Below are 20239 nucleotides of genomic sequence, written 5' to 3' on the forward strand. Positions count from 1 at the left end.
TGCTGTTCTCCCGAACAAATTTCGTTTCCCCCAGGCAGTTCAGCTTAAATGAGCTCATACTGTCTATCTGACACCTGTCAAAAGAAGAGTGAAAGATTTCTCTAAGCCCTGAACTCAAGGAGAGAGTGAGGTAGACAGAGAGAGAGAGGTGAGCAGGAGCAAGGAAGAGGGCAAGGAGGTGGGAGCTCTTCTTGGAGGGCTAGTGTATTTTTATCTTCACCCATCAATCTAATGCCAGAAGGTGGGAAAAGAAGGAAAAAGGGCCATTTCCAGTCATATTTGCTAAGAGAAATGTGATTGAATACATGAAATACGAAAACAGTACAAACTACCTTCGCTCTCACCTTATGTCTTTTTTTTTTTTTTTTTGGTCTGTTCCTTTTGTGTCATGCTTTGTTTTGTTTTTAGTTAAGAAAGGAAGAAATAGCAGTGGAGAAATCTGATCTGCTTTTGACAGCATGACCAATGCTCTTTTTCCATCCCATCTGGAGCAGGATTCAGTAACAGGCAAGGGCAAGTGGAGGAGTGATTTCATTAACTAAGTCTTGATTTTGAGGTTTGCATATCTGCAGATCTGTTTTTCCCTCGCTAGGTCTTGGGGAACTGCCAAAATGGGCAAAAGAAGTGATGATAATGGATTGAAGCTGCCACAGGGCAAATCTCTGGAAGGGAAAGATATCATAAATAGTTGCCAGGAGGATACTGTCTGTGCCTTTGCCTTTCAAGTTGTAAGGTAACAGGGAATCTAATTTAGAAACTGTTATTTGCACAAGAAGGTACTGAATAAAGAGAAGGAGGAAGGAGACAAGAGGGAAGCATAGGAAACAAATGTGCCTCACAGAAATACAACCAAGATGTCTTTCAAAATCCCACTTCCAAAGCAGACGGTCCAAGCCTGTGGAGGCCTTGCTGACGCCATTACTGCCAGTGTTCGGATATTGGTTGGTAGTTCTCTGCCTTTTATTCTCTCAGCCTGGTCTCAAGGAACACACTGTTCTCTTTTGCAACCTTTAGTAACATGATCTTATGAAATCCTTAGCTATGTATTTTTTTCTTTATTTCTAGTTCAATTATATCAGGACTGTTAGTTCTTAAATTGGAAAACAGAGAATCAAAAAACAAAAACAAAAAACGTTTCTCAAAATGTCCTATGGTACAGTCTTAATCAAGTCACTCAAATGTAAAATGTGTCTAAATCTCCTGCCTCCCAAGGCTCTTGTTAAGTTTCAATTAAGATGATAAATAGCGCACATACGTAAAAGCTGTTGGATATACGTTAGCTCTTTTCTCTTCCTCTCTCCTAATAAGAGATCCCTAGAATTTATAGCAGAAAATCCAGATCAGTAATGAGCAATATATAGGCATATGTCCATAAACTTAAGCTTCCTCAGGGAAATTATTCCAATTAAGATAAAAATCAGTATAATATCACAATGCCTCATTGGGGTATTTCTGAGCATCAGAATCCCTTTAAGAAAATATTCCAATGGAGAAGTATTTTAAATACACCATGGTGTTATGGATACAGCTGGTGCTAGGCAACGTGAAGCATGTAAGCAGTGAAGATCTATTTCACAGCTTCTTTCCTTAGCAGGAGAAGGGATGACATTTTGTCGGCCTCGCCTCCCTGGAGATTAAAAACCAAGCACCAGAGGAAGGCCAGGCAGCTGACAAATAGGCTCTTCCCCTGCTGAGGAAAGGAAAACACAAGGCCCATGGAAAGCTTTCCTCTTCACAAGGTGAGTTTTCATTTCCTGTGAGAGAGTGTTCATGATACGGTTCCCTTTGCTAAAAGTCCTATCAAAATGGGCAAAGCAACACTATTATGTAGCATTTTAGAAGTACATGGGTATCCTGACTCTTAAAAATATCAATTGGGGTGTGTGGGAGGAGAAACCCCACAAAGATTAAAAATCAATGCATGCCTAAATCGATGTACTGGTAATCCCCGGAGGCTGGGGGTACTCTGACAGAAATCTGCCTAGGAGACTTGAAAGAAAGGAAACATGGTATCAGGAGCTAAAGACATGTGTCCTGGAGTTTCTGGGTGGTTCAGTAGGTTAAGCATCCAATTCAATTTCAGCTCAGGTCATGATCTCACAGTTTGTGGGTTCGAGCCCTGTGTTGGGCTCCATGCTGACAATGTGGAGCCTGCTTGAGATTCTTTCTCTCCCTTTCTCTCTGTCCTTCCTCTGCTCCTGTTCTCTCTCTCTCTCTCTCGCAAAAATAAATAAACTAAAAAAAATTTTTTTTAGGGGTGCCTGGGTGGCGCAGTCAGTTAAGGATCTGACTTCAGCTCAGGTCATGATCTCACACTCTGTGAGTTCAAGCCCCGCATCAGGCTCTGTGCTGACAGCTCAGAGCCTGGAGCCTGCTTCCGATTCTGTGTGTGTCTCTCTCTCTGCCCCTCCCCTACTCACACACTCTGTCTCTCAAAAATTTTTTTTAATTTTTTTAATGTTTTATTTATTTTTGAGAGAGAGACAGAGACAGAGTGAGAGCGGGGGAGGGCAGAGAGAGAGAGAGGAAGACACAGAATCCAAAGCAGGCTCCTGGGTCTGAGCTGTCAGCACAGAGCCCGACATAGGGCTCGAACTCACAAGCCATGGGCTCATGACCCGAGCCAAAGTCGGATGCTGAGCCCCCCAGGCAAAAATAAATAAAGTTTAAAAAAATAATAATAAAAGACAAGTGTCCTTATTTTGCCATTAACTAGTTAAGTGACCTCAGCCCCAAATTCCTCACCTGTAAAATGAAGGAGGGGAGCAGATGTTCTCTAAGGGCTCATCCAGCTCTAACATTTTTGAAATCTGGATGCTAAAAGGAAAAGGAAGTAGAAATAGGAAGAAGCTGCTTATAAGAATCCCAAAACCACTAAAAACTGAAAAGTCCACTAAAATATGTAGAGCAGCGAGGAGGAGGAAGAAGAGGAGGAGGCGGGGGAGGGAGAGGATGGTGTTAGCTTCATATGCGGACACCTGACTAGGAGCTCAGCACTGGTCTATGCACTTGACAGGTGTCAACCCTTGTAATCCACTCTGACTTCCTTTATGTCACACCTCCCATCACACGGACAACACTGGGATGAACACAGGCATTCTGAGGATCCAGCCAAGAGGAAGTTGATTTGGGGTTGTATTAGTTTGAGTTTATGGGGACATATTTATGCAATTCACAGTTTCATTTCCATCCTGAAATGGCTCCTGGGACTACGGGTGTCATAATACAAAGGGGCAGGGCCAGAGGCCATCTTGTGCTAAGAATGTATCCTGCAACACCTGGCAATGAAAGTAGGGAGAGAGTGGTAGAGATCCAGATGCTAGTTGCCAGAAAAATTCTTCCAACTGCAAATGAATGAGTCAATTCTCGTCTATGCTTACTTAAAACGGAAGTACTCTCCTGTCAAGAAGAGAGTCAGTAATTCAGAGCATATTATGAACACAACTTCTTTTTTTTTTTTTATGTTTTATTTGTTTTTGAGAGAGTGAGTGTGTGAGCAGGGTAGGGACAGAGAGGGAGACAGTGACGGAGGACCCAAAGCAGGCTCTGTGCTGACAGTAGCAAGCCCAATAGGAACACAACTTCTAATTTTATATTTTATTTTTCCTTTTTAAGGAAGTCAGGTAAAATGGAATTTAGCAGAATTTCTGTGTTTGTAGGGGGAAAACCTGTAGTTGTACTACAGTGAGTGCAGTTATGTATGAGGTCACATGATTTATGTGTGTCAACCTACTGGATCTCATGTTAGGATATATAACATATTTGTCCTAACCAAGTCTGTCAATACCAGACAAAAAACATACAAAAACTATGATTTATTGAGAGAAAGAGATGTACTTCGAGCATTCATGACAAATAGCCTCTTAGATTATTTAGGAATACAAATAGTGAAGAGTAAATCACCTTCAAAAAAGACTGAAATTTCTTATTGATTTGACACAAAATACTGACAAATGTAAAGATAACAAAAAGTTATGTCACTAAAGAGGAAATAGACAACAAACTCGTTCAAATGTTGTCAACTCATTGTCACTATACAAGAAAAGGTAAAATGTCCTGAAATCATAATGCTCGTACATGGAAGAAACTTAATAGCAGCTTTCCAAAATTTGACAACAATCCTAAAAATGTATATGTTACCAATAAAAAGCTGTAAACCTGAAATAAATTTTACCAAACTATCAATAATAAAAACTACATTTCTATCAACCATGCTGGAGGAAAGACTGAATTCTCTTTTTATTCTCTCTTTGCAAAACATAACACAAAAGCATTGTCACATAAAAAGCAATCAAAGAGTAGTCAAGCAAAAAACATAGGAAAAATATGGAAGCTTGACAGGTATTTAATAAAAACATTATATTTTACTGAATTTTGTAATGTTTGTAGTATTTGGCAGCTTTCTTAAATTTGTAATTTGTTATAATTTCTTTGTTATTCTAAGTAAATGTTGATTTATATCTAAATTTTTATTTGCAACTTTGTATTCTTTTCTTAAAGAGGCCCCAAAATTACAGGAGAGCCTAGTCCTACAAAACTTAGGTCCTCCCCTGGCCTGGTATACAAAAGATGCTTAGTAAATGCATATTGTGGGTGCCTGGGTGGCTCAGTCATTTAAGTGTCCAACTTTGGTTCAGGTCTTGATCTCAAGGTTGGTGAGCTGGAACCTGCCTGAGAGCCTGCTTCCCATCCTCTGTCCCCTTCTCTCTCTGCCCCTCCCTGGCTCGTGGGCTTGCGTGCATGAGTGCTCTCTCTCTCAAAAATAAACAAACATTAAAAAAACGCTTATTGAATGAATGAAATTGGAAATGTTAAAAATTAAATTCTCCTAAATGATAAATATGTAATTTATGGAGCAGTCAACCAGTGCAGCAACAGACATTCATTCAGCTTTTAAACTATTACCGTTGACCTGCTGGCCAAGGCTGGCTACCCTTTCCCAACCACTGATGACGTGGTGGGGTTGGAGTGGGTGCATAATTTACAGCTTTCTGTTCTCCACCACAGAAATTAGGTAAACTCCCCTTAAAGAAGCATCCTTGTAGGCTTCTGCAAACCCACACTGGGACACTTATTTCTCCTGGAAAGGGTTCTTTGAAAACACACTCCTCAACATCAGCTCTGCATGGCAAAAAAAGGAGAAAAAAAAATCTAGAGAAAATCAGGAGCAGTCGCTGGATTTAAGATTTTTGCTCATTTATTTTAACAATTAACAGCAATTATGTATGGGGTGAAGGATCTTCATTTGCATATGGTATATACTGGTAATGGTAAACTCTAAAAATAACTTCAGGAGTTCTTACTCCAAAGCTCATGCTGTTAATGAGAAAGTTCAGAGGAAATGGTATTGATTACACCCCGCTAATCAGTTGACTTATCTGAGATAGTTTGGGTTCCTTTGGATATAAAAAAGTGAATTCCTTCCAATGCTTCAAATATTCAAGCTTATTGTAAAATATTAACTTTGACATTTATTAAGCACTTTGAAATTTTTGATGCTTTGTCAAAAAGAATAATGACTGTAATGAATTTTAATGCATACACTTTTAAAAATCCATGGAGTGATACTCAGAAACAATGAGAAGGGGAAAAAGGTGGAGGCTCCTCTTTACAAAAGCAGGCCAGTTAATAAATCTGAGAGGAATAACTGAATTAGGAAAACATTTGCAACCAGCAGTGTAATGACTGATTCAGGCAAGAATCATTAACATGCCAGGGATGCCTGGGTGGCTCCTTCCGTTAAGTGTCCGACTCTTGGTTTCAGCTCAGGTCAGGATCTCACAGTTTGTGAATTCAAGCCCTGCATTGGACTCTGTGCTGACAGTGTAGAACCTGCTTGGGATCCTCTCTCTCTCCCTCTCTCTCTGCCCCTCCCCTGCTCACTCTATCTCTCTCAAAATAAATAAATAAACTTTAAAAAATTTTAACAAAAACATACGCTAAATTTTCATTGGGTGAAATTTTATTAGGGAACTTAAGATTCACAAAGCCTCAAATCAACTCACCATGATTACAAGGTATTCCCTCTACAGATGTGAAGAGTACCTTTCCAGTGAAGAAATCCAGAGATACTGCCTTAGACAAGTGATCAACTTAGCCTCACTAATAAAGAAAACTGACATTATTTGCTTCCTTATGCAATGCAATACAAGGGATGCAACATTATCCATAGAGAATTGTTGCCAAAAATATTTAATCTGAATCTAATAATGAGGAAATAACAATCCCAAACTAGGGACATTGTGCAAAACAGCTGCCTGTATTCTTCAAAAATGCCAGTGTAATAAAATATTATGAAGGCTAGGCAAGAGTTCCAGATTAAAGGAGACTAAAGATACATGACAACTAAATGTAAAGGATGTCCTTGATCGGATTCTGGGGTGGGGAGGGGGGCGGGAAAGCAGGGACATTATTGAGAGTGAGGAACAATGGGCCAACATGCATTGTGTAACAACGGAGATTTCGCAGGTATGATAATGCTGCTGCTGCATTATAAGAGAAGGTTCTTGTTCGTATGAAATACATGCTAATGTATTTCTGGGTAAGGTGTCTTCATGGCTGTACACACGTCACTTTCAAGTGATTCAGAAAAGGAGAAAGAGAGCAAATGTGGCAAAATATTAAATAATGAATGTTGAAGAAGGGTATGTGAGTGAACACAGAATGCAAACAAAAATGGATACATTAGAATTCATTAATTTCAAAACTTTTCCTCATCAAAAGACACTGTTAAGCCAAAGAACAAAGCAAAACAAAAACAACAACAATAAAAACAAAGAATAGGCAAGACATCAATTAGGAGAAAATATTTGCAAAACATATATCTGGCAATACACCTGTATCTAGAATAAGTGAAAAAGTCCTACTAGTCAACAATTCAAAAACAATCCAGTTATAAAAGGGGTAAAAGACTTGAACAAACTCTTCACAAAGGAGGTTTCAGAAATGACCAATCATCACGTGAAAGAGTGCTCAACATCATTAGTCATAAGGGAAATGAAAATCAACATTTCAATGAGCTACCAATACACGCCCACCAGAATGGCTAAAATTAAACAGACTGACAACACCAAATTTTGGTGAGAATGTGGAGCAGGCTGAAATTTTACACAGGGCTGGTGGGAATGTAAAATGGTACCACCTCTCTGGAAAAAGTTAGGCAATTTCTTATAAAGAGCTTATGAGTCATTTAATATTCTTTCAATTTTTACCATAAACTGATATTTTTCCAAAAAAAGAAAAAGTTGGGAAAAATAAGTATGTGATACTTTAGAATGTGGCTTCAGAAAACAGACTTGATTCAGTGTGTATCTGATTCTGGTTGGTTCTCTATTTTTTGATCTTAGATGATTTTTTTCAATAGCTACTCACTCTACGAATATCTTGTGAGTACCTGCCATGTGCCAGGCAATCTCCTGTGTACTGAGAATACAATGGTGCAGAAGAAGGATATAGTCTATTTCTCAAGAAGACCATGGGGGAGGGGAAGGGGGGAGAAAGAGTTACAGAGAGGCAGGGAGGCAGGCAAATGATAAGAGACTCTTAAATACTGAGAACAAACTGAGGGTTGATGGGGGGTGGTGGAGAGGGGAAAGTGGGTGATGGGCACTGAGGAGGGCACTTGTTGGGATGAGCACTGGGTGTTTTATGGAAACCAATTTGATAATAAATTATGTTAAAAAAGAGAAGAAGGATATAGTCTAGTCCTCATGGAGTTTATATTCTCATGGAGAGATATACAAGTAATAGGTAGTTATATGAAAGTCACTAAATGTTATCAAGATTCTGAGCATACAGAAGAGGTACTAGGTAAGAGAATTTGAGGGAAAATGCTACTCTACTTGGGACAGTCAGGAAAGCCCTTTCAGGAAACAAAACAAAACAAAACAAAACAAAACTCTCAGTTGAGATCTGAAGGTTGAAAGAGAGTCAACCATATAAAAAGCTGGGGAAACAGAATTCCCTAGACAAAGGGGTCAATGAATGCAAAGACCCTGAGGTGGAAAATAGCTTGGAAAGCATTTAAAATAGAAACTTACTACATCTCCATTAGCTGGTCACTGATCACTGGTCTGAGTTACCACGTCTTTAACACTTACACACAAAGAACAGTATCGAGTATTCAGTGTGAGGCCAGAGAAGAGAGAAAAGACAAACAGCAGAGTTTTAAGCCAAAGACTGAAGGAGACTACAAGAGTAGTTCCTGAAATCAGAAGATAATCAGAACCAAGGTCTCTGGAGCCCACAATGTGGAGAGTTCTGGAACCGTTGCTTTTTAAGATAAGTCAGTTCGGATCAAGCTACCTGCTCAGTCCTGTCATGACCTAATGATGTTAATGACGACAGTGACCATGATCAAAATAATATGTCAGTTATAATTCACTGATTGCTTCCCATGTGTCAGGTTCCATGTCTAGCGCTCAATCTCATTTCATTCTGTCAACAACGCTAGAGGTAAACAGTATTCTCCCCATGTTACAGATGAGGAAACAGGCTCATCATGGTTAAGTAGTAAACATAAGGCTGGGGGGTGACACCATCTCTAAGTGGCAGAATCTGCATTTGAATCCAGGTCTGTCAGACTCCAAATCCCAGTCTATATATTGTTATATTTGTTAGCCTTCAAAATTTCCCTAGTAGACCCTTCTGGTTGGCACTCTCTCCAGAAAGCTAAAGAAGCCAATGGAAGCAAGAGGATTTTAAGAGTTGACTTTAGCTTTCATGAGAGAAGAAGAGAACAAAGCCACCTGCAATAGTAAAAGACTGACTTGAGGCTACTCGGGATTCTTTTGGTTCATATGCTACACTAGACATTTTTCAAAGGGCACTGCATAAGCAAACAACATTGTCATAATCCTGAAACCTGAATTCCAAATGCATTAATTTCTTTTTACCACTAGAGATTCAGAAAAACATGCCACGGTGGTATGATTCTTAAGCTTGTGCTTTCAATAATGAGAAAGCTGGAAGATAGAAGGTGAACATTTATATACATTTTAAAATTATGAATGCAAAATAGCAGCCGAGAACAAATTTTTATATCAAGGTTATGAGCAGATGAAAGATGACAGTCAGTACCAGGAATGCAAACAGACCATTAATTATAGCAGCCTCACAAAGCACCATAGTAATATGCAGTTTGCAATACTTTACCAAAATTTACATAACTATATAGTCTCCTCTCAGACGCCAGAGATTCTATTTTTGATAAGTAGCAATTCAAAAGGTTAGTCACCTCACCTATAGTATTATTCAACTTCTATCAATGTGAAATGGTGACACCTTGAATTTACGTGTTAGCGAACCAGATAGGCTAGGCTGCCTCTAACTCTTCATTCATTCATTCCAGCACTACTGTGTGCCAGGCATTGAGCCTGGCTCCAGGGACGCTGACATGAATAAGACACACAGTACGTCCCCAGGAGAACTTCCAATTCAGAGAGAGAAGCAGACTAGCAAACACATAAGACAGAGTTTGGACAAACTAAACAGGTGGAGATCCAAGCGACAATCTGGTGTTAGGGTTGCAGAGCGCTGCAGTGACAACAGTGATATGGGATCAACTACATTCTTTTTTTCTCCGCCCTCCTTTCTTTCTTCCTTCTTCTCTTTTCTTCCTCCTTCCCTCCGTCGCTCCACACTTCCCTCCTTTCCTTCCTCCTTTAGTCAATGAGTACATCCAGTCATCATTTAACAAGACTCTATAACAATAGCACTTTACATGTATGTAAAACTATGTGTCAGGCAATACTAATATCTCATTTAAAAGCTCACAAAACACCAGGAAGAAGGTATAATTAATTCCCCCACTTGACGGATGAAACTGAGGCACAGAGTGTATACACAGTTTGCCAAGGTCACACATGTGGCAAGTGGCTGAACAAAGACCCAGGCACCACGACTCCAGAGGTGGGGCTCCAGAGTCACTGTCTGATTCTATCCATTATGAGGTGGTATGCCTGTCACACTACCTGAAGCAATAATAAGATTTCGATGATTAAAGAACATTTTGGAATTTCTAACAAAGGCCTTCTGAAAAGAATCTGCCTTTCAAAAGCAGAGAGAGGGAAAAGAAAAGGATGATGAGAAGGAAAAAAACTGTTGTGTTCAGTGTGGGTCTTCTCTGGTTTCCCCCCTCGGGAGCACCGTGGCCCTCCACCTGCATAAATGATGAGAATTGGCATTCTGCTTGATTACTGTGCATCTGTTATGAGCCTCAGAGTGAATTAAGCAAAAACAATGTAAGGCAGGAAAAGAACCTACTAATGGAGGCTGGCCCAGTTGCACCGATTTGAGTCACGGTGGTATCCTCCTTATTTTGTAATCACCAGCAGGCACATATGCCCCCCGAAATTGCAATGATATTTCACAACAATTTAAATCAAGCTTGATAGCTAATTATGCTAAGGTCACGCCAAAGAACCAAACCACCAGGACATCAAAAATCCAAGATGGTCTAAGTGTGAAGTAGCAGCATTAATTTTCTCCCATTAAAAAAGCAATGGGTGGTGGGGGTGGGGGACAAGCTTTTTTACTCCCTGGGAATAACTGGCTTTCAAAAATCATCCAAAACAGACCTCTTAAGACATTTCACCTCTGCTCTGAATGTTTTAAGCTGGCCCTCTGATTACAAAAATGTTCATGTTAAATCTCATCAAGATGCTTTAAGATGAAGAATGTTTTATAAATTGTAATGGCTTTAATCAGAGCCCTCTCTGCAGCTATTTAACTCTACGATGTAGCCCAACTGGAGCTTCAAATTATGTCATTTATCGACTCTGTATTAATTAAGTATCATTATAAGGAGTGATTTATAGACTTTTTCACAGCTCTCTCACCAGATGGTATAACACTCTCCCTCTTTGATGCTCCAAACACATCACCTGGATTCACTCATCTCTCTCTCCAGCTGAATATTCAATCAGATCTCAGTCATCTTCAAACTGGATTGCTGCTATTCCTCCTCCTCTTCACTTTTCTTATCAATATGGCACGCGAAGGCCAAGTGATATAAAACATAAACCAAGAGAATTCACAAAGCAAGTTCGATCAACAAGCCATCACCGCCTCCATGAATTCTCACCCAGTGTAGTGATGTCATTTTCACAGGAGAGTGGAGGGAAAGCCTTTTGCTTCCTTAGCCGATTAAAACTTATAGTCTGTGTTCAATTATCTGGGGCAATGGAGACAATAACAAGGAAAAAAAATGTGTATTTGGCAATGGGAGTACAACAGACAGTTTGGCCTCAGTAGAGTTACTTTCTGAATTGTATTTTACTCGGGCTAATATGAAACTCATTTTGCATTCTTGAGCTCGCATGTAGAGAAGGCAGGAGGCAGGAGTCCCCAGGTGTACTGCATTGCAAGGAAGCCAGCCTAGAATTTTAAATTGCCTTGGGTGATCCAAAAAGGAGATAATTGAGAAATGGAAATGCTTACCTGTTTTTTTTTTTTTTTCACAAAATATGAAAACCAGGTTAACGCAACTTCTCACAGTTGCCTCAAACTCATAATGTCTAAAACCCAAGCTGCTCATGTTGCCTCCAATCAGTTCCCTCTCCTCTCCTCCCTCTCCTCCTCCAGTCGCCAGGCTGGGTGTAGGGAAACTGGGGAGCTATGAAAGACTGAAGAGGGTACATCCCATTAACTAAAAGGACTTGGTGGCTTATCCACTCAGCTGGTCTGCCTTATGGGAGATACTAGATGTTGCCAGATTCGGTTTTTCCCTAAAAACCACAAACTCCTATTTTTTATGTAAATCTCATGACTTTCAAATACTGTGCTGAACTGAACACAGATTCATCCCATGACTTTTGGTCCTTGCCTTACCGTAAACTTTGACCCTTCCTCCTGCCCCCCCCCTTCAAATACAACCAAGTACTGATCATTTTTTCATACTATCCCTCCTTTCTGTCTCTTGCTGTCCATTCCCACTGCCATCATCTCTGCCCTCATTATTTCACATCTGCATTATTAGAGCACTAACCTCTCTTTCCTTTTCATAGCAGGCCATGTAGTCACCATTCTGAAACAGCAGCTCCCAAATTTTAACATGCATCAGAATCACCTGGAGAGCTAGTTAAACCATAAGCCCCACCCCTAAGTATTTTTAATTTAAGGGGTCTCAGGTGGGACCTGATAATTTCATATCAACAAGCTCCCAGGTGAGATTGAGGTGTTCCAGAGACTACCTTTAGAGAAATATTGCTCTAAAACATCACCCCCCAACTCGATCACATTCAATGATTCTCCATTTCCTCTACATAAAACTTAAAACTCCCCAATCTGGTATTCTGGATTCTTCATAACCGGGTCTCTTCCACTCACCCCCTAATCACATTTCTCTAACCTCCAATGAAACCTCTGGCTCCAGCCATACTGGTCTACTTGTGTATTACCCAAGTTCATCAAGCATTCCCACCTCCTTGCCTTGATCATGTATAGAATGTCTTTCCACTTCCCTTTCTTATTTAAGTTCAACTTTTTCATTGAGTATGCCCCAAATACACATCCTCAATGAAGCAGCCCTAATCAGACTTCTGCTACCTCTTTTAGACTCCAAAGCATTAGCTCTTCGAGTTGCTTGGTATAATTCAAAATGCATGGAATTCAGAGCCAGAGACTCTAAGTATGAATCCTTGTTCTTTCATTACCTGTGTAACTTGATTATTTAACCATTCTAAACCTGTTTCTCTTTCAATAAAAGAGACATACCAATTATCTGCCTCCATTGGGTTGCATAAAGAATTCATTGCAACAAACTATTTAAGTCTTCAGAGATGCACAAAGATATACAAAGTAGGTGCCAAATAAAAGTTCATTTCTTTCTTTCATTCATTTCCCCCAATCATTCATTTAGCACTAAATATAAAATAGATTACATTAGTCATTTATATTTTAAGCTTACCTTCTTCTCTTTTAGCCAGGTAGAATATTTCTGAGGGGCAACAAAAAAACATGCCTAATTCATTTTAATAACCCTACTGCTTGGCAATTTTAGAGCAACTGTTAAGCTCTCGATAAATATTTACTAAGAAAATAATTAATTTGAAAAATAACGTAAGACAAATGGTTCCTCTGCAGAACTTAAATTAACAATTACACTTAGCCTTAAAATATCCTCCTATGACAAAGGCAAAAGGTATTTTACATACAAAAAAACTAATCACGATCTAATGAGAGTCCCAGTTGATACTTAATGTGAACAAGAGTCATTATAAAGCATCAATAAAAAAAAAATTCTTCTCCTTAAAGTAAATTTGAGCACAAGGATACTGACAATGGCAATGCAGAGAAATAACAACAATGAACCTGGAGATATTGAAGGCAACAAGTAATGGACTTTTTACAGATGTCTCTTAAGGACATGTCATGTAACCATGTGACTGTTGTACTTCCAAAATGGCTAACAAATATTGTTAACTGCACTGACAAATGTCAAATCAAACTGGTAAAACACATGTTCTGCATTTTAGGGGATTCTCTAATTTTGAAGTCAGGCAGAAACTAATTACAATTTCTATTCTGTTCTCTAGTATTGCTGACCTCTACACCACTCCTAGACAGAATCCAGTATCACCACCCCCATAAAACTTAAGGGTGAAATATCTGTCAGAGAGAAGGGAGCTGTTTTATTCAACTAGCAACTCAAAACACCATTGTTCATGAAAGTTGTGGCAGAAAAAAAGATACAATCTGGCATGCTGGGCACTTGTATATTTTCCTTAAATACAGAGCAAAGTGCCCTAAAAATTCAAGTTGTTTTGTATTTACTATCCAGAGGTTATACAGTTTGGTCAGAGAGCATTTGCAATCTGGTCACCTGGCTTGTTACGAAAGCCCTGCCATGACTGACTATACAATCTCAAACAAGTTCATTCCCTCAACAGAACAGTTCCTGAGTGACTATTATGTAACAAAAATACTAGATGATGGGGATTTGGAGATGTAAATATATATATACATATATATATATGTGTGTGTGTGTGTGTGTGTGTGTGTGTGTATGTATATATATATGTGTGTATATATATATATATATATATATATATATAAATACATATATACATATATGTGTGTGTATATATATATTTACATGGAGAGAAAGAGAGAAAGATATCCCATGTCTTTCTGGAATGTACAGTGGAGTCAGGTGATCAGGATGGACTGGACAGTTTACCTGTCACTGAGGGCATAAAGGCACACCACATCTCCCAGCCTCATGACTTTATTATGACCAGTGAAATGTGAACAGAAGTGAAGTAGGCCGTGTCCAGACCTGGCCACGGAAAACCTCCTGTTTGATTATCGACTATCTCTCTATATCTTTTTATTTGCCAGCTGGATGTAAACGATCCTGCAGAAGGCTCTGAAATCTTAGAGTTGATGGAAAGGAGCAGAAGGCCACCTGCTAAACACCCTCTTAGAACTATTATGTGCGTATGAAATCAACTCCTATTGTGTTAAGTGACTGAGATTTGAAGTTGATACAACAGTTAGTGTACCCTACCAAAGCATGGATCACATCTACCTCCAAGACATTATGATATAGAGTATGCACAGAACGATGTGGAAATACTGGAAAGAGGCGGCACACCCTGGCTGGAGCTAGATACCAGGGAGGGCTCCCCAGAAAAAGAAACATTTAAGATGAATCTTAAAGGACAGTTTGAGACAATGAGGAAAGGGATAGAAGGTTACAGGGGAGAAGACATATGCAAAGTCATGAAATCCTGAGGAAACCTGGTGCATTGGGAAAGTGTCAGTGACTCCTGACTACTGGAATGTGGAGTCATGTTGGGAAATGGGGCTACTCAATATGTATTTGTTGAAATGACTAATAAAGAGCAGAGCCTAGAAGGCATAGTAACTGTCAGCAATGATGGATAAGGGAAGAGGAAAAAAGTTCTCAAGAACCATCTAAGTTAGAAGGCGGAATAGATGACATGCTCTTCCCCAAGGTAGAAAATGCAGGATAAAGAGGTAAAAAGGTGAGTTCAGTTTTGAAGAAAACTGAAGAGATAACTAAGGAACATCCAAAAGAAGGATCAGGAGGTCGTCGGATGTATGGGCCCCGTGCTCAGACAACAGTATGGGAAGGAAAGGTGGGTTTGGAAAGTGTCACAGGCAGAGATGGTGGCTGAAGCCACAAGCACGATGGGACTGCTCAGGTAGAATGTTCAGAGTGAGAAGTCAGGGAAACAGAAAAGGAAGAGGGTAAGTGGGAAAGAGAGAAAGAGTAAGAGCAAGAAAGAGAAAGAGAATGTAAGAACAAAGTCACAGAAGCCAAACAGAAGAGGTATTTAGAAAGCAGTCAAGAGTGACAAATGTTTCAGAGTGGTTAAGTAAGATGATGGCCTGAAAAATGTCCATTATATTTGACAACTAGGCCGCTATTTGTGACCTTAACAAGTTCCATTTCAGTATTGGCAAAAGCCAGATTAAAATGGTCTGCAGAATGAATGACAGGTGAAGAATTAGAGACAGGAATACAAAATACTCTTTAAGGAAAATTAGCTCTAAGAAACAATTAGCTATTAGTGGAAAAAGAGTTTGTTTCATTTTGTTTTTATTTTTCAGGATGCAATACTTAAACATGTTAATATGCTGAATTCTCAGAACTTTTATTTCCCTATCTGTAAAATGGGTACAATAATGCCCCTTCTGCTTGGTCCACTGAGTTGTCATAATGAGTAACATGACATATGTGAAAGATTCTAAAGTACTAGGTAAAGGGCAATGTTATTATGTATTTTTAAATATCAAAAAGATGAAGTTACAAAAGTCAAGAGTCCATTGAAATACGGTTGGCTATAAAATCAATGAAAAGATTATAACCAGTCTAGAACTAGAAATATTAAGAAAAACATCTCTTTAATATACACTATAAGTTGTTCATCCCAAATATTAAAGGCTAACAATACATTTCTATGTCCTATGCCGGGCAAAATTTTTCTGGGGCTCCTAGGGTATAGCCTGGGTTTCCAGATGTCATTACACCAGAAAAAAAATGTCAATTAACCCTAGTATACTGCAGTACACTAAGTCATCTTGGAGTTTATTAGTCTTATAAATAGTAGTTCTTAAATAAATATTTTTGGCAATCACCCAATAGCTCCATAATTTAGATCTCATGACCAGTGAAATCATAGTGAATGGCCACATTGCCGAGGCCCTTGTTATTCTAAGGGGTGACTGAGGTATTCTGGGAAGTAAGCTAGCCATTTTAGGACTTCCCTCCTGGGAAGATTAACCATCCAAAGAATAGGATCCAATGATTATTTCACTAGTCACTAAACCTTTGCACCTTACAAAGAACATTATTTTTAGCACTATGACATGAGTGGAACTAGTTTTTCTCTCATAAAACATTTCACAAGAGGTTTTAACATGTCCCATCTTCGTCCCTGGGAAGATATCTTATCCCCATTAAAGAAAAATGTCCCTTTTCTCTTTTCTCTGCACTTCTGGACAACTCTCTTTTGACTTGGTTTCCTATTTGCTGATGTCTCATCAGTTATATTATTTTCAAGGGTGTAGGGTGCTAATTAAGATCAAGCAACTGTGTCTCCAGCTCCAAATAAAAATTGTGCAGAATAAATAAGCTTTCCCTTACAACAGATACTGATCTGATCTTGAAACCCAAATAAACCCGATTTGCAATTGTTTCTGTAAGCTTTGTTTTGTTTTGTTTTTTATCTTTGGGAGACCAGGCTACAACACTAAAATGGTGCTTCTTTTATCCATGTTTATCCCATCAAATATTTCACCCTTAATGTGTGGCATGACCATATGTAACTTTTAAACTAGGCCAAATGTCTGCAGGTCAAGTTTCAGAACTTTCATCCACTGAAAGGCTGAATTTTACCCTAAGACTGACGGTCTTGCAATTACCTCAATCAGAAATACAAAGAAAAAGGAAAACTTATGTTGTCCTTAAATACCATCAAACACTTATATAGACCTTTACAGATAATCAAGTATCTTTCATAAGTTTATCTCATTTATTCTAAAAGTAATATTGTAAATTTATTATTCTTCATCATCACTGATTAACAGAGAAGAATGCAAAGACCCACAGAGTTTAAGAATATTCCTAAGGCCACATACTTGTTTGGGGGCAGAGCGAGGTCTGTATCCAAGATCCTCTACTCCCTAGTCTCCTTCCACTACACCACAGACAGCTCTCATCACGTTACCCACTTTATTTTTATTTCACTTCTCTAGCAACAATGGGAAAAGGCCTAGCTTCCTCTGAAGTCACTAGGAATCTTTGATGAAACACAGACGTGAATTCAGTTCTCCCTCCAATGAAAATACATAACATATTGGTTATATAAGGAATGTTATGGGGTCATCATGGATGTGGAAAGGTTTTTAAAGGAATGTACAAACAATGCTTGGAATCCTGAAAAGGCCAAAGAAGACATTACAAACAAGCGACCAAATATGGAATGAGGGAAAATTCCGTAAACAAATCAGTATTTTCATTTGAATGGTTTGTTTTTATTTCATACGGGTTTCTCTTTCATGGGTTTTTCTCAATCTTCGGGTTATTTTAAAGGGTTTCAAATGAACATCGTGACCAACCTGTAGATGGAGAAGGAAGCCACTGATCGAATCAGGGATGCCACAGCCCCCACTTTGGCAGCTTCCACTGACCCCTGGACTCGGTACTGCACTGTCTTCGAGTAGTTGACATAAGGTTGATTATACACAACAATCTTCCCTCTTGCTTCTGGGGCCCTTCTCTGCAGTTCCTTGAACGAGGTCACCACGAGAACTTCTGCTGTAATGCCTAGAAAAAACATCATACAGGATTAACTTATGGTTTCCAATCAGCCCTGTTGAATTGGCACACAAAAGGTCATACAGGCTCTACCTGCTACATCTGGCAAACTGGTTTGAGAAGATCAAAGTTTTAGAGCCATTTGCCATGGAAGAAAGACTGCAGAGGTTAGCTAGTCTCCCAAGAGAGAGAAAAGGCATTCGAAATAATAAGGCAGACGACTCAGAAGGCTTTTCAACTCACTCGACCAGCTGGTACTAAATCACAAACTGCTTGAAAAGATAGATTTTTCCCCCTTCCCACCCTAAGAAGTCACGAGTTTCACAGAATGACACTAATTATTTATAAAGAAAATGCATCTCAGAAGCTCCCCCTGGGATTAATGAAACACATATTTATCTTTTTATAAAGCTATTTTGTTATGTTGTTAAACAACCTTCATTGACATCATACAAAGAATGGCAGTTCATGAAGAATGTTCTTAGAAGCCAAGAATCTTCAAAAATCCAACTTTTGACAAATAGTTAATGTAACCTCTACCAAGAATTATAAAAAGTCAGCTTGTTTTCTTTCCTCCTTTATACAAAACACTCTCAAAGAATATGGAAACTTCCCATGCTTCTCAATTTACAGTACTGGTTCATCACCAAAACACATCACCGGTCTTCAGAGAAAAATTTTGAAGATGTTGTGTAATTGTCCTATTATCCTGTTGTGTCACTTAGAAGAGACGTGCCATCTTTCCTCATAACAGAAGACTTGCCCAGATCTTCCTGATTGGGGAACAGGGTTTCACAGCTTCCAAGAAGTCATTCAAAAACTTCCAGATCACTGAAGATCCAATTTGATGGAGCAGTTTGAGTGACAAGGAAAAAGTACTTAGCAACAAAGGACAGATGCAGCGACTAAATAAAACTGTGAAAAGAAAGTGGCAGGCGCCTACTGTTCTGTGGCTTTAGCCATGCAGTCATGAAATATGTCAGTAAAAACTGAAGTATCAACATGCATTTGGCGTGCTTCCTTAATCTTGCAAACTAGAGAACTAGGTTTTCCTGGAAGGTTAACAGATGCCATTAAAATATTAACTGTTACTTGGAAAATCCTTTTAAAATGCACTGCAGGTATGAGAGAATTCTTGCTTTCAACGTAGGCCCCATTATAATGGACCCTTTGGGCTGGCTCCACTCCTGCTTCTGGTTCTCCTATCTGGACTCAATTTGTGATTTTACTTTAAAGTGACTGACTACAGATCTCTAAGCATGTCTCCACCAACATTCAGAACTCTGAATTTAATTTATAATCTAAAAAAAAGCAATGTGCAATTATAAAAAGGAAGCAACTAGCTCCTTCACATGATAAATAAATATGTGAAACATACAAGTAAAAGTTCAGCTAGACAGATTTTGAGATTCATAACTTTCTGAAACCTGGAAGCTACCTTAATATTTGACTGGGGTTATTGTTGGCATAGTACAAGAATTTTGTTGATGGTTTTCAGTTGTTCCTAATGAATAACAGATTCAATGGTCCACCCAAGGACTGTCCCAGCAATAGGGTAATTTTGGCATCTGGACTGGATCCACTAGAAATGAAGCTGAATTTCTATAAATTTTCATAGGCCATTGCAGAATTAAAGTCATAGGAGGGTAGTACTTCACTACAGTCTAGGCTTCAAGTTCTTTCAACAAATGAAAGAGTGGTAAGAGTCCTGACGAACCAAAACCCAACCCAGACACCACAGTTGCCAATGCAAATCACTAGTAGAAGCTATAGGTCAAAACCTATCACCATAAACATGGAAGAAGAGTTCAAATTAATTGTTTTCCTGAAAGCCTAGAGTCATCTCTGACTCCTCTCTCCTTCAGCCCTCATGTCTAATCTATCCTCGAATTCAGATATTATGGCTTAAATAGTGATTGAACCCAGGTCCTCTCCTCCACTCCATTACACTCTCACATCAGGCCCTCATTAGCGACCTTTTGGACTGCTACAACTCCCTCCTCTTCCACCCACCTGCCACCACAGGTGTCCCAGCCTCCAGCCCACCTCCCTCAAACTTCACCTCCACAGAGCTGCTCTAGTGAACTAACTGAACTGCAGAGAAGTCAGATCAGCCTACATCACCACTCCCACACTGCCCCTCCTCCAGCTCTGTTGAAAACCATCTTTTCAACATACCACCCAAAGCTTGTCCCTCTCTACAGACACAAGCTCCCTCTTCTTTGAAATTCCATCATTAATAAACTTAAAAGTCCCCACTCTCACCATGACAGTTCACTCCTCAGTGTCTTTCTTTGTTCATACTATCACATGTCATACAACATCATGTGTTGTTGACCTCATTCTCCCAGCTCTGTCATGTGACAAACACCTATTCATCCTCCAGGATGCCACTTAAGAATTTCTTCTTTAGGGAGCGTTCTCTGGCCTCCGACCTCCTGTCTCATCTCC

At 39.2% G+C, this 20239-nt stretch overlaps 1 protein-coding gene and 1 long non-coding RNA gene across 10 annotated transcripts in view; one reads left to right on the forward strand and one right to left on the reverse strand.

The window, feature by feature from the left end:
- Nucleotides 1-20239, reverse strand: part of CPQ (carboxypeptidase Q) — a 549973-nt gene that overhangs the window by 375754 nt on the left and 153980 nt on the right. For all 9 annotated transcript variants that reach the window (XM_045454131.1, XM_045454133.1, XM_045454135.1 and 6 more), the window contains exon 3: nucleotides 17590-17797. In XM_045454131.1, coding sequence (XP_045310087.1) covers nucleotides 17590-17797 — 208 coding nt within the window. The remainder of the gene's footprint in view (nucleotides 1-17589; nucleotides 17798-20239) is intronic.
- Nucleotides 372-17990, forward strand: LOC123585712. Its single transcript, XR_006706386.1, has 3 exons — nucleotides 372-1739; nucleotides 14341-14435; nucleotides 17564-17990. It is a non-coding gene; the product is annotated as an uncharacterized LOC123585712 (long non-coding RNA).

This window comes from Leopardus geoffroyi, chromosome C3 (assembly GCF_018350155.1).
Source record: "Leopardus geoffroyi isolate Oge1 chromosome C3, O.geoffroyi_Oge1_pat1.0, whole genome shotgun sequence".
NCBI classification, from domain to species: Eukaryota; Metazoa; Chordata; class Mammalia; order Carnivora; family Felidae; genus Leopardus; species Leopardus geoffroyi.